Below are 13177 nucleotides of genomic sequence, written 5' to 3'. Positions count from 1 at the left end.
TATTTTATACAAATAAGTTATTAAATTTATATATTTATAAGCCTTATATTTGGATTAAATTTATAGGACGGACCGAAAGTTCACATATTTTTATAGGACGGAAGAAGTATAAATATTAGTATTAATTATTTATTTTGTATAATTTGTGATATTATATAGTATAATATACTCCATATGTAAATTTAATTATATGAAAATAAGTTAAATAATATGATATTTAATTTATATAAATATGTAGGTAAGATTAAAAAAGTAAAAAAAGTAGGTGAATATAGAATTTTTTTTAGGGTTTGAGTTGGTGTAAATGGTTGGAATACAATCACTATTAGATGTTATCTACTAGGTAAGGTATTGTTTTTTATGTGTTTAAGTTCTATTTCTTTTTTTACACTTCTCAAAATATTATGCTTATGAATATTATCATATATAATATTGAAATTAATTTTGGTAAAAGTGAATTTATTAATGTGTGAACTGATAAAGAATATATCTTAAACTTTCATAGGTCACGACTCTCATTGTGCAATATTGGTATTTCAAAAGTTTGATAAATTATCTTAAACTTATTAAAAAAATTTATTAACTCTCATATCAACCAAATCATAAGTATTTTCAATCTAAATTACTCCCTCCGTCCCGCAATAGGAGTCCTATTTAGTTATGACACGGGTTTTAAGAAATGTAAAGAAAAATGAGTTGAATAAGTTAGTGGAATATGAGTCTCACTTATATATATTAGTTTTATAATAAAATATTAGTGGAATAGGTTGGTGGAATGGGAGACATACTTGCCATTTATAGTAAAAGTGAAATAAGACTTTTATTGTAGGATTGACAGAAATGGAAAAATATGACTTTTATTGTGGGATGAAGAGAGTATAAAACAAACGCTACTATATGCATTTCGTCAATATATTTACTTTGATAATATGATTCATGACATATACTTTGTATTCACTACTACTATTGTAATCTACATGCTAATAATGTTTTGAAATTATAAGTTTTGGTGACCAAAAATGTGTGAACTATTTATTTTGTGTTGACGAACTTTTAACTTTATTTGTATTTTACTATATACTTTATCCTCATAACTCATAACTCACTGCATAATGATTTTATTTTATATTTTGTTCCAGGTTACCATTTGTCTTAATTATTTTGAAAAACGTATGACCCGTGCATAACACGAGTGTTAATACTAGTTATGTGTAACGTCCCACTTTTTGAACCTTAATTTTCGAACTCTAAAGTACTTGCATTTAATGCTTTTAATGTTGCGAAGTCCGTGGATTAATTGTCGAGTGAAATTGTTGTTGGATACTTTTCGTGACCTAATTTTGAGTTGGAATTTTGACTTTGTCACCAAGTACTAAAAACAAAATACCACAATTTAATTAATAGTCTAAATCAAATTTTGGGCCTATCATTTTTTTATGTATCTTATTCTAGCCTTCTTATTTTTTTTTTGTTGGGACCAATTTGAAGAAGCCCAGAATATTTATTATTTCTTCCAATCCTGCAGTCAACAGTCAACATGAAATCCTTCTCCTAATCTCATTCTACACGTTTTTTCATCAATATCTCCACTCCCAAAAATCTCTCCAACAAACAAATCAAATCTCTATAATATATGTACGTCCCTCCCCACAACTTCATCTGTTAGCATCCGCTGTTTCAAATTTCAGTGCAATTTTCTTCTCTTCCACAAAAGGTATTCTCCTCCTAAACTCCGTTAAAACAAAATAATTTTATGTATTGATCTTCAGCCACAATTTCTTAACAGAGGAGAACCGAGAGAGAGCCCTCAATTCCTCTTGTTTGCTAGCAGCTTTTCTTCATTTCAAAGGTATAATATAACCTCTGAAATTCCCTCCTCTTCATTCCATGATATAGTGTCATGCACTCACAGTAGTTCACGGAATCAGTTTTTTTGAAACGGTGTCTTGATAGTTTCGGTTAAAGCTTCGATCTTTATTATTGTTAGAAACTGCCCTCCTGTTTTTTTCCTTAAATCTCTTTGCTTGAAAACCTTCTGCTTGCCGTTAATAATTGAAATCATATGAGTAGAATCTTAATAAAGGACTTCAAATGGGAAAAAGGGGAGAGGGACGAATCTGTTTGAAGAAGGGGGCATACAATTCTTTTCTTTCAATCCTTTTATTTAATGGAATGGCTGTATACTTGTGTTGAAGGAGTATATATATGTTTAAATAAAGTAGTGTTGAGAAAGTGTGTCTTTTTTAAATTCTTTTATTTAGTTTTGCTTTTGTCTTTTCAAAAGCAAAAGCAGTGGGAATTTAATATATGTGTATTTTGGGTTTGGAAGATATGTATGTACACGAATGGTGGCTGGGAGCATTTTTTTTAGGTACTGACTTTTCTCTTCTGTATTTGTTTAATTGGGGGTTGAACTAGTTAATGTATAAATTGAATTTATGGGGTTGTAATTGAATCTTTTGGCCTATTACAATTTAGTGAAAATCGAAAGAAATGAGTGTTGGTTGGGACCGTTGTATTTAATTTGTTTGCTAATTCCAGATCCGTTGTTGGACTGAATTTAATATATGAAGTTTCTCTATAAAAGAATGATGGATAAATTGAGCGAACACTTAGAATGCATGCATTGTTAAATTTATTTATTTTGCAAAGGCTAATTTTGCATATCATGTTATTTCGAAAAGGGTGAACTTGTGCACGTTGTTTGCGGTGGGAACAAAAAGTGATTGAGGAGTAAGCATTTGAGGTGGGCTTTCTTTTAAATAAGGACAATGTCCTAAATAGTTTATCGATGGGAATGAAACTATGTTTATAATCCCGTGATTTGATTTTAACGTGCCTATTTGATGTGAATTTTGCCATTATTTTTTAAATCGAATTCGGGTCCTCGTAGGGCTGCACACCCTACTTGGATTAGTGTACACCTATGGTAGACCGAGTGGTAGCGTATGGGTTGGCCGGTCTAGTGACTTGGTTTGTGGCCACATTCCATGTCATATATGTGCAGATATGGTTAAGGTCTATGGGAAAATGACTGATCAGTCGGCTTTTTACAATGGGAATGATTTTGAGTGCCTCGGGCCCTTCTAAAGCTAAACCCCGATGGTTACTTATGGATGGGAAGATAAATATTATTTTGATAACTTATTTTCGGCATAAGTCCACTGAGTAATTTTATAGTACTCAGCCCTACATGTGTTTTTCTTATGTGCAGGTTGAACGGCGATGCGCAATTGGTGGTGTTGAGCAATTAAAATTGAAGTATTATTTGGTTATCTTTGAACTACGAGTGTCGTTGTGTCTCCACACATGACATCACTCTTTCTCTTGAACGCTTCCGCTGAGACATTGTTTTTACTCATCATTTATTTAGCTTTGAACCTAATTATTTGGATATTTGAAAACTTGATATCTTTTGGATAATGTTAAATTCTTGGTCATTTTTAAAAAAAAATTAATTATTGGTCAAACTCTTTATTGAAACCCTAGTTTTCTACGCCTGTTTATTAAGTTCTTTTAATTACGATCGTCGTATTTATTAACCCTAAAGGGCGGTCGTGACATCATGTGTATATGTGCGTGTTTAGAAAGAGAGTTGAGAGAGATACATAGAGAATTCTAGAGAGAGTGATATTTAGTGTGTGTTTGGGTGAAGAATGTGTGGTAGTATTCTAGATCCTGTTGCTAGCATGTGTGTTCGTTTAGGAATAGGAATTAATAGAGTCTTAATCCATCCTAGATCCTGTTGCTAGCGTGCGTGTGTGTTTAGGGATAGGAGTTGATAGAGTCTTAATCCATCGAAAAACACCTCTTAGTACAAAAACGTAGGACAATTTTCTGTCATTGGATATAATAAATAACGGATATGATTGATTCTAATTTGTAACAATGTTATGGCATAATTAAAATATTTTTGGTCATTATAAGGGTATTTTGGGTACTAACAATAAACGAGTCATTTGACCAACTGCATTGCATTCATTATGCTCAATTAACGGGATTTAATTAGACACAGTTTCCAAAGACTCTCCATATTCCCGCTACACCTAAAACACGCAAAACAAAAGCTTTTGACGGACGATTCATCTCCATCTCCGTGACACAAAACCCTACAGTGGTGTATGTTTTGACTGAGTTGGTGTTTGCAAGGCTTGACATAATACATTACCATTTTTTGTTGTGTTTTAGTGTATATCCGACCCCACAACGTTCACTGCTATTGGAATGAATCAAAACCCGGATGATACAAAATCATTTTTAAGTATTGGCTGCTCATCAAGACCTGGGGTTGGAACAATGGTACATTTTGTGTACCGTAAAATCTTCTAGCAAAAGTGATGGTTTTGTTATTTTTCTGGGGATGTGATTTTGGGCTGAATTTAACATGAAATGAGTACTAGGAGGATGCTATCAATGTCGACGAAATTGTAAAATCAGCTATTGAAGCTTAAAACTCAGTGACTAGGGCTGGGAACCAGATAGTTAGCGCAAGAATCGTTAAGGTAATTAGAAATACTGAAATGATATTACAGTAATACTAGTTGAACCTGGGGTGAAATGATCAGTTTATAAATTTTGTTTAGGGTAAAGCAATACTAATTGAACCTGAGGTGAAAAATCCAGTTGATGCACCCATGAATTTTGAGGACAACGAAGCCGATTTTGTGACGCCTTTTTCAAGGAAATCGAAACCTAAAATGGGCAACGAATTAGGCATCTGTGATACTGACAATGTAAGTGCATATAATGAGTTGTTGTGCTGCTAGTCATGATGCATTTGTGGCTTTAATATGTTCTCTAAGATGACTGAACAAACCTACATTGCTTTATACATACGTGGTTAGCCGAAAGATGATGTGGAGAATTGGAAGCTGAGATGAGGTTAAGTAATGCAATGCGTTCCCCATACTATGAACGAGCAGTGAAGGTGTCAAACAAGCTTAATCAAGATGAAAGAATGATTTATTATTGGCTTATGACAACGTACAATGGAAATGAGTAAGTTGCTCTAAAATCTGTTAAGGAACTCATTAATATTTTCCAATAAAATTGAGTCACTTGTTGCACAATTGTTTGTTAGGGACAAGCCTATGTATGATGATGACGTTGTGGAAGTTCGGATTATAGAGTTCATGTCATTTTTCCCACATACTGAAATCTCAAGTGGTATAGTTAGTGCATGGTGCTCAGTAATGAACAACAAGGAGGATATGAAAGCTCATTCGTCACCGATAAGACTGTTTTTCACAACTTACCCTGCAGTGAGTAAACAAAACATCTCTCTAATGCTACTCATTTATTATTGGTAAGGCGTAATTTTGGTCACTACTTGAATCGCGTGCAACTACTTTCTTTTTGGTGTCACGATGCAGCTTTACACGGTTGTGAAGGTGTCTGCAGAGGTTGATGAAGAAAAAAGATTTAATACTTTTGCGATGAACCTTAATGAGGAGGCTAGAGAAATACCAAACTTCAAATGGGGAGACATAGATCTGGTATGGTCTTAAAATATCTGGCACAACGTTTTTTCTTTTCTTGTATAACAATGTGACATATTCACAAGTTCACTGGTGTATTTCGGGAGACATGTCTTCTTTGCTTTCTGCGTATTTAAAAGAGACTACACTGTGTGTTTCTGTTTCGCAAGAAAGGCAGTTGTTATCATTGATGGATCGAAAGAAGGAGATGATCGTGACTTAAGATTGAATTATGGTGACATACCTGAAACACTGGTAGGTATCACAAACACTTAGTTGCGTACGATTTGCTGTTTAATTGTTTGAATCGTGATTTTCAAATTGTGATTGGCACAGAGCGTTCTTTTGTAAATATTTAACAAAAATTGGAAGCCACAATCAATGCAAGGCTATTGTGAACGTGCCTATACATAGGATGAAAATGAGTTGGAGAACAACCGATAATGTGGAGGACCGTGGTGTGTATTTGATGAGGCACCTGGAAGTCTATATGGGTGAGAGATAAGGCCATTGGAATTGTAGTCTATCAAACAGAAATAGGGGTGCAATCCAGTATTTAAGAGCTAAATACTGTTGTGCGTTGATGTTGGCCGATAATAATCACAGTTCGTTTTTTAATAAAACAACGACATCCATACATTACGCAAATGACAGCAAGACAATGAAGATAGGTGTTGAGAAGATGATTGCGAACTACAAAGCTTCAGTTTTGGATTTGTCTTAGAATTTTAGATTCATAGACGGCTACATCGACATTTTTTTGTTTTGAGATTTCGGATTCTAGAATTTTCCACGTATCACATTGGTTTGGCGTTGGGATATGTCATTGAATTTTATGTTTGACATCTTGTTATATGTAATTTACGAGATCTAGGTTTGATTTCGAATTTTTAAGTCGTGTCTTGACAATGTAGATGTGTTGCTACAATGTAGTATGGGTTATTCACATTGGTAAATATTGGACATAATGTTTGACACTTTGACATAATAAGATTTAAGAATAACACTGAATATATGTAATTCTGAAAACATACGCGGGTCATTATAAGAATTCAGGGCATTTTGATGATATATACGAGTCATTATAAGGAAAAGACTAAATACATGTATAACATATACGAGTCATTATGAGAAAAAGTCTGAATACATGTCATTCTGATTACATATACGAGTCATTAGAGGAAGGAAAAATCCAAAAACTACCCAAACAAAACTAACATCTAATGATAACAGGGTAAACAAATATGGCTCACAAAATGAGCAATCTGAAAATGATAAGTATTACGTAATTAAGTCATATTAGCTTATGTCTGGTTCAAATTACAAAACAACGTTTGAACGGTTAAAAACCTACATCAAATTGTTCCATAAAGAGTGATAACAGATAGTTTGATAAGGAAAAAAAAAAGATGAAAATATGCAAATGCATAAAATCAATTTTCAGACTCCCTTCTTGATCTCCGATGTTCTTTCTCTTTGATTTTGTCGCAATTCCTTGAATTGTGGTGACCCCACTAATGGCATTTCTTGCATTGGCGCACAGGTTTGTTCTTTAGCCGCATAGCTTTTTCTAACCTTGGTTGGAGCCTACTTGTATGTCCCTTCGTCTTCACAACTTCAGGAGGATGAACTTCAACAGCAAGGGATTTCTCCCCACCATAAAAAGACTCAATACACTGCTTCTTTTGTGTAGCTGACAATACCACACCATCGGAAAAAATTTGCTGCCTTGCATCACGAAGTATAGAAGTCAATTCATGGGTTTGATCAATGTCGGCAGAAACTGCTTGGTACAAAGACAACATTTCACCCAATCAAATTGTCAGGAATCAACTTAAAGTTTTTGTGTTTCAACACAAGGAAGATGTGACAGCATACAAGACCAGTTCTCAAAAACATTTTGCAACCACAATGAAAGGCAGAATCCAATTTTGAGTATGTAACAATCCATGTGTTTGAGAAATGATCTAATACCGTGTAGATGTCATGGGTGGATTCGTTTGATATCGCCAAAATACTGCAATGATTGTATGCCTCCAATATTTGGTCTTGAATTTCCTTGAATGCACTGTCAGTGAATATTGTAGAAGCATACTTCTCAATAAGCCACTGTGTTTTCAATGTCGATGTGGTATTAACATCTATATAATCAAGCTTTGCCGTTTTGTGTCTTTGAGCCTCCAAAGCATTGTTGAAGTTCATTAAGAACACAACAAGGTTAGCTTTGGACTTGCTATACCTCTTAAAAAAACTATTCTGGGACTCAGAAACATAGGTTGTCTTTATCAAAGAACTAGCAGGAAAGTCACTAAAGTATGTTGGAACCCAATACTGTCTTGATCGAAACACTGTAGAAAACCAATCAGTATCTTCAAGTTCATATTCCTCCATAATCTTATGCCAAGTGTCTTCAAACTCGGTGGGTTCAATTAACTCGGACCAGACACATGAGTTTAACTCCTTAAAATCTCCATTACCAAGCAATGATTTTGGGACCTTCTCAGCAACTTTTTCCATGATGTGCCACATACACCATCTATGACGTGTGTTCACAAGGACCTCCTCGATTGCAACCTTCATTCCCAGGTCTTGGTCAGTAATGATCAATTTTGGAGCTCCACCCATGCACTTCACAAACTGCCGGAATAGCCAAGAGAAAGAGTCTGCACTCTCACTTCAAAGAAGACCGACACCAAATGTCACAACTCTTCCATGATTGTCCTTACCAGTGAACGGAGCAAATATCATAGAGTACCTACAAAAAAATTCTTTCTAAAATCAGGCATGTTATTGTCACGGCCGCACTTCCTAAGGATAGGAAGCACGGGAAATCGTGACTAGTGGGGGAATTAAGAAGCAGGGAAGAAGGGGGAAAAATACAATTCAAGGCAATACAACTTAACAATCAAAGATGAAATTCCATTTAAATTAACCAACGTTTCCAAACCGAAGTTTGCATAATGAGACAACAGAGTTTAGCAATAAAGAAAATAACAGAGTTTCTTAAGACATCGAATAGCGGAAGCAATTTGAGAGTTTAGCTACTACTATGTATGAAGACATAATAGTAACCGGACCAGTTCTTAAATCATCACTCAACATCCTCCGCCTCTCGACCTCGCTCAACCTGCACATAGAGAAAACATATGCAGGGGCTGAGTACTTGATGCACCCAGTGAACTCATGCCCGAAAACATTCATCGTTAAGATATGTCAAGCCATCATCGAGTGAATCCCGGGTTTTACTTTCAAAGGCCGAGAAACACTAAAGTACATTTCCTTAAAAAGTGTCCGCGCGGACTAACATCATCCTCCATCATATACCATATCTGAACCATCATGTGAAACGAGACTGTGGCCACAATCTCGATCACTGGACCGGCCGACCTAGGGGACGGCTCACGATCCCCATCAGTGCACTAGTCTAAGTAGGGCGTAGACCCTAGTTAGACCCGAATTCGTTAACCATCAAAGTCTAGTAGAGTTTATTCTAGTAGACAATCAGATAGGCAGTTTCAAAACATAAACACGGCATGACATACTTTTTGAAACCATCCTTATTACACCATAACATATCAATTTAAAATAAACGTTAAAGAATAAAGCCCACCTCAAAAGCTTAGGATTTCCGTAAACATCCTCGTTCCGACTTTTAGCGTGCGTGCGAACCACCTTTTCGGAAAATACATAAAATTCATATAAATTCTTGGTAACGACGATATTTAGAATGCATGCACTCTAATTAAAATATTTTAATTCTCTTTCTCAATTTTCGTGCATTTTCGGTTATTCGGCGGCCGCCCAAGGCGTCGCGTGCGACGCCTGTCGGCCGCTTACGCTCGTTCTTTCCTTCGTTGGCTCCTCGTATTTTCGTAATTATTCATACTTAGGTAAATTATTCATTCTTCAAAAAGTCTTCCGGGAATTAATTAAATAATTCACCACAATTAAATTTCTATTACCGGCCCAAGAGATTAAGCTTAGCCCACCTTATTCCTCCAAAAATTAATTAGGAAACCCCTCAATTAAAAGAAGAGCCCAAAACTCAACTTAATCTTCCAATCTATTATTAAAAGGGGCCCAACCACAAAAAATTAAACCAAGGCCCAACTAAAAAAAAAAGTACATGGCCCAAATCTCTCTCTATCTTCTTCCTCTCTCTCTTCCCTCTCTCTCTCCTCCCTTCTTTCTCTCTCCCCGTCTCCTCCCCTCACTGCCGTCTGCCCTTCGACGAAGCCCCGCCGCCGTCGCCCTCTCTCCGGCTCGACGCCATCGACGGGGTCGTCGCCACTGCACCGTCGTCGAGAAGTCGACGCCTTCAGCCGGTCGCCGTCGTCCATTCCAGTCGAGCCGCTGCTGCTGGAGTCGCCGATCGCTGCCGTCGCCGGATAGCACAGCCGCTGTCGCCGGCTGCGGCTCCGTCACCGTCGGTCATCGCGCCTGGAGCGGAGACAAACCTAGCCACCGGACAGCCACCCTCCGGCTATCGCCGAGAGGTCCAGTCGCTGGACAGGCACCCCGCAGCTCCGAACACGCCCGAAACCTCCCGAAACACGCATTTTCATTAAAAAAGTTAAGTTCTTTCATAGTTTCGGTTACATACGGCGATCGTTTGGTTGATTCTTAGTGGTTTGTTATTTGTTTTGGTTATGGAACAAGAAGGTATAAAAACATATATGCAAAGCTAAAATAAACTCATGCTTTGGTAGGAATGGATTATACCTCCAAAATGGTTGAAAATGGTGGAAGAATACACAAGATGGTGGTTCAAGCTTCCTCATTCCCTCTCGGCACTCTCTATCGCCGCTTCTCCTTCTCTCTTCTCTTTGATTTCTTTGTTGTGTAATGTGAAGTGTTTCGGGAATGGTTTAAAGATGTAATGGTTGTCTCTTGAGTTGTGGAAGTAATGGGGAAAGATAGAGGGGTGGAAGAATGGAGAGTCTCCTCCATGAAGGAGGAAACCGTCGGTCACCTTGTGAGGAAGAGGAAGAAGAAAAGCTTTTGGGCTTTGAAATAATTAAATCCTATGTTGTTGGGCTCAATTAAATATATTTTGGTTTGGGCTCAATTTAAATTGGAAGCCCAAGTTAGAATAATACTATTACTTAGTGGATTAAAAGAGTGATAAGGATCCAAATTATTTTGTAATTAATTGGACTCTAATTTATTTAGAAAAAGTCCAAAATAAATTCATACTTTATTTTTCGTATTTTTCCTTCGTTAATTAAAATTCACGGGTCCTTATTTTATTTTGTTATCTTGTTCTTCATAACCAAAAATTAAAGTACGTTTAACGGCATCAATTTATATTTGGTGTTATCCCAAATATAATATCCCTTCAACCATTTCTCGATTTACGCGCATCGTTATCCAAAAACATATATTCCTTTCCACATAAATTCATTTGTCTTGCTAAGAATAGCAATTTCATCGGCATTCTTTCAACGAGACCTTCAACATGTCTCCCAACGTTCACAATTAAACAATTAAGCACGTTCCTTTTCACATTTAACACATAAACCATAATTTTTTTCCATATCACATTTATCGAGAAGCATAGCATCTCGGAATAATTTTATCAAATATTTCGTTACATAACATTCATTTCTTACTTAAGGTACGGGTGTTACAGTTATGTTAGTTTGACAGCATAAAATATCAAACAATAGGTCAGTACGAAAACAATGAATGTCATTCCATGAAATGTAGAACTAAATGTGAAAACAAATAAGCTTACAACATGTACATGTTGGTTGAGTAAGTAGTGTCAAATGAAACAATGTCACCGAATAGCAAAAATTCTTCTTTGATAGCGGATCGCACCAGAATAAATGTGACATTCTATCACTAGAATCGACCTTATATTCGTACGTGAAGGCATCACAACTTTCCTTCTTCTTCCTTAGCTCATCTAATATCATCTGAGCATCATGTCCTTCAGCATATCTTCTAATGCCTTGGGTGTAATTGCGAACGTCCAATACAGTACACCCGACCGACTCATATCCACCCATCAATTCAGTCAACAATTTAAATGTTAGTGATGGACCAATATTGAAACCGACACAATCGGTAATAAATTTTTGGTGGACATCGTCAAGAACTCGATTGAGCCTCATGAATTTCTGGTGGTTTGGAAGTACCATAGGATGATTATGTTCTTCATTCAAATTATTGATTACGTAGCCTCTATCGGAGTCAAACTTGAAGGCAACCCTAGCATTACAGCCGCATTTGTTGGATTTACGTCTGCCTTTAGCTTGCTTGTCTTGCACTCTTTTTTCACCTTCTCTACTACACGCCATATAAAACCATATGGTGAGTTGATCAATTTTTTTAGAACCGCACTTGATGGTATCAAAACCAACACGTCGACCATAATTTTCATAAAACTGAATTGCCTTCTCCAATGTGGGAAAGTTACGACCAACAAAGGGTTTCACTTCGATAGGACAATCAGGGGTATGTAAATCTGAAATAAACAAAAATAGAGCATAAGAACACAACATAATAACGAAAGCGAGATGTGAAATCCGTTATGTGAAAAAATGCAGTGAACGTATGCAAAAAAACACATGCGGCCAGTTAAACAATGATGACAGATTGCATACAACGAAGACCATAACTACGGTATATTAAAGTCATAACATAAAAATAAAATATAAAACTTATGGCATAATCAAGAAATAACAGTGAAATGAAAACAAATCAATATAATTAACCTCCATAATTTGTATTATCAACACTTTCATCAGATGAAGAATGATTGTCACAGTGCGGCAGTGTGGGTGATCCAATTTCCATTAATGTGAGGCTCGATAGAAACAAATATGCAAACAAGTTATGCATTCCCAATCACATATAAAATGATAAAAAAAATCAACAAAAGAGAGAAGCTATGAAACGGGATATATAAGAATATTTCAATCTCTAGATGATAATTCCTAAAATTAAGATTTTAGGTGAATACAAAACTTACCAACAGAGTGACGAAGGAGGAAATGTAAAATGGCAATCTGGTAGAGAAATTAAAAACGATTATGAAACATTCGCTGAAGATGATGAACACACATTCTGAAATCGGGAGTTAAAAAATATTCATATTTTATGGACGAAGGTGAAAAAATCGCTGAAGAAGAGGATGAATAAATTGACAGATTGATTCGAGAAATATGGAATCAGCTGAAGAAATAAAAGTGAAGGACGTGAATCGTAGTTGAAACTTCACGCAGATATGAAGTGAGAGAAAGAGATGATCATGGAGTAATCATACTGCATGATTAGAGGAAATTCCATAACAAGACAAATGTATAAGTTCCATACTAGCCTTATTCGATTATTTTTAATTAAAAATGGGAAAGAAATGAAAATATGACAGCCTTCATATCTTGTCCTAAGAATAAAATAACGGAAAATCTCATGGACAATAATTAGCCTATGTTTGGTATTAGGATGGATTTTTGTATTGATCAAAATCCGGAGTTAATATCTTTATTTATTTACTTCTTTTTTTTTCATCATATTGACACAGTACACACACATACACACTTGCATATTATTTAAACATAGTAGCTAACACACATATAAGCACAAAATAAAAAAAAGCATCAAACAATTGCTCTAGTGTTTTCTAATTTGATTTCAAGTTTCTAAAACTACTAATTTAAACCAATAAATCAAATACGAACAATTAAACCTTA

At 35.7% G+C, this 13177-nt stretch overlaps 1 protein-coding gene and 1 long non-coding RNA gene across 2 annotated transcripts; one reads left to right on the top strand and one right to left on the bottom strand.

The window, feature by feature from the left end:
* The first annotated feature begins 1573 nt into the window (after positions 1–1573).
* On the top strand, positions 1574–3430 carry LOC121803530. The gene is made up of 3 exons (XR_006051045.1): positions 1574–1714; positions 1787–1849; positions 3215–3430. It is a non-coding gene; the product is annotated as an uncharacterized LOC121803530 (long non-coding RNA).
* A 3561-nt stretch (positions 3431–6991) lies between these two features.
* LOC121803991 (protein FAR1-RELATED SEQUENCE 5-like) lies at positions 6992–12281 on the bottom strand. Its single transcript, XM_042203551.1, has 4 exons — positions 12200–12281; positions 11336–11949; positions 7496–8114; positions 6992–7260 (listed from the first exon to the last, which is right to left on the bottom strand). The coding sequence occupies exons 1-4, from the start codon at positions 12279–12281 to the stop codon at positions 6992–6994; spliced, it is 1584 nt and encodes a 527-aa protein (XP_042059485.1).
* Between the last annotated feature and the right edge of the window lie 896 nt (positions 12282–13177).

This window comes from Salvia splendens, chromosome 5 (assembly GCF_004379255.2).
Source record: "Salvia splendens isolate huo1 chromosome 5, SspV2, whole genome shotgun sequence".
Taxonomy (NCBI): domain Eukaryota; kingdom Viridiplantae; phylum Streptophyta; class Magnoliopsida; order Lamiales; family Lamiaceae; genus Salvia; species Salvia splendens.
This window is presented reverse-complemented; position numbering and strand designations above follow the sequence as displayed.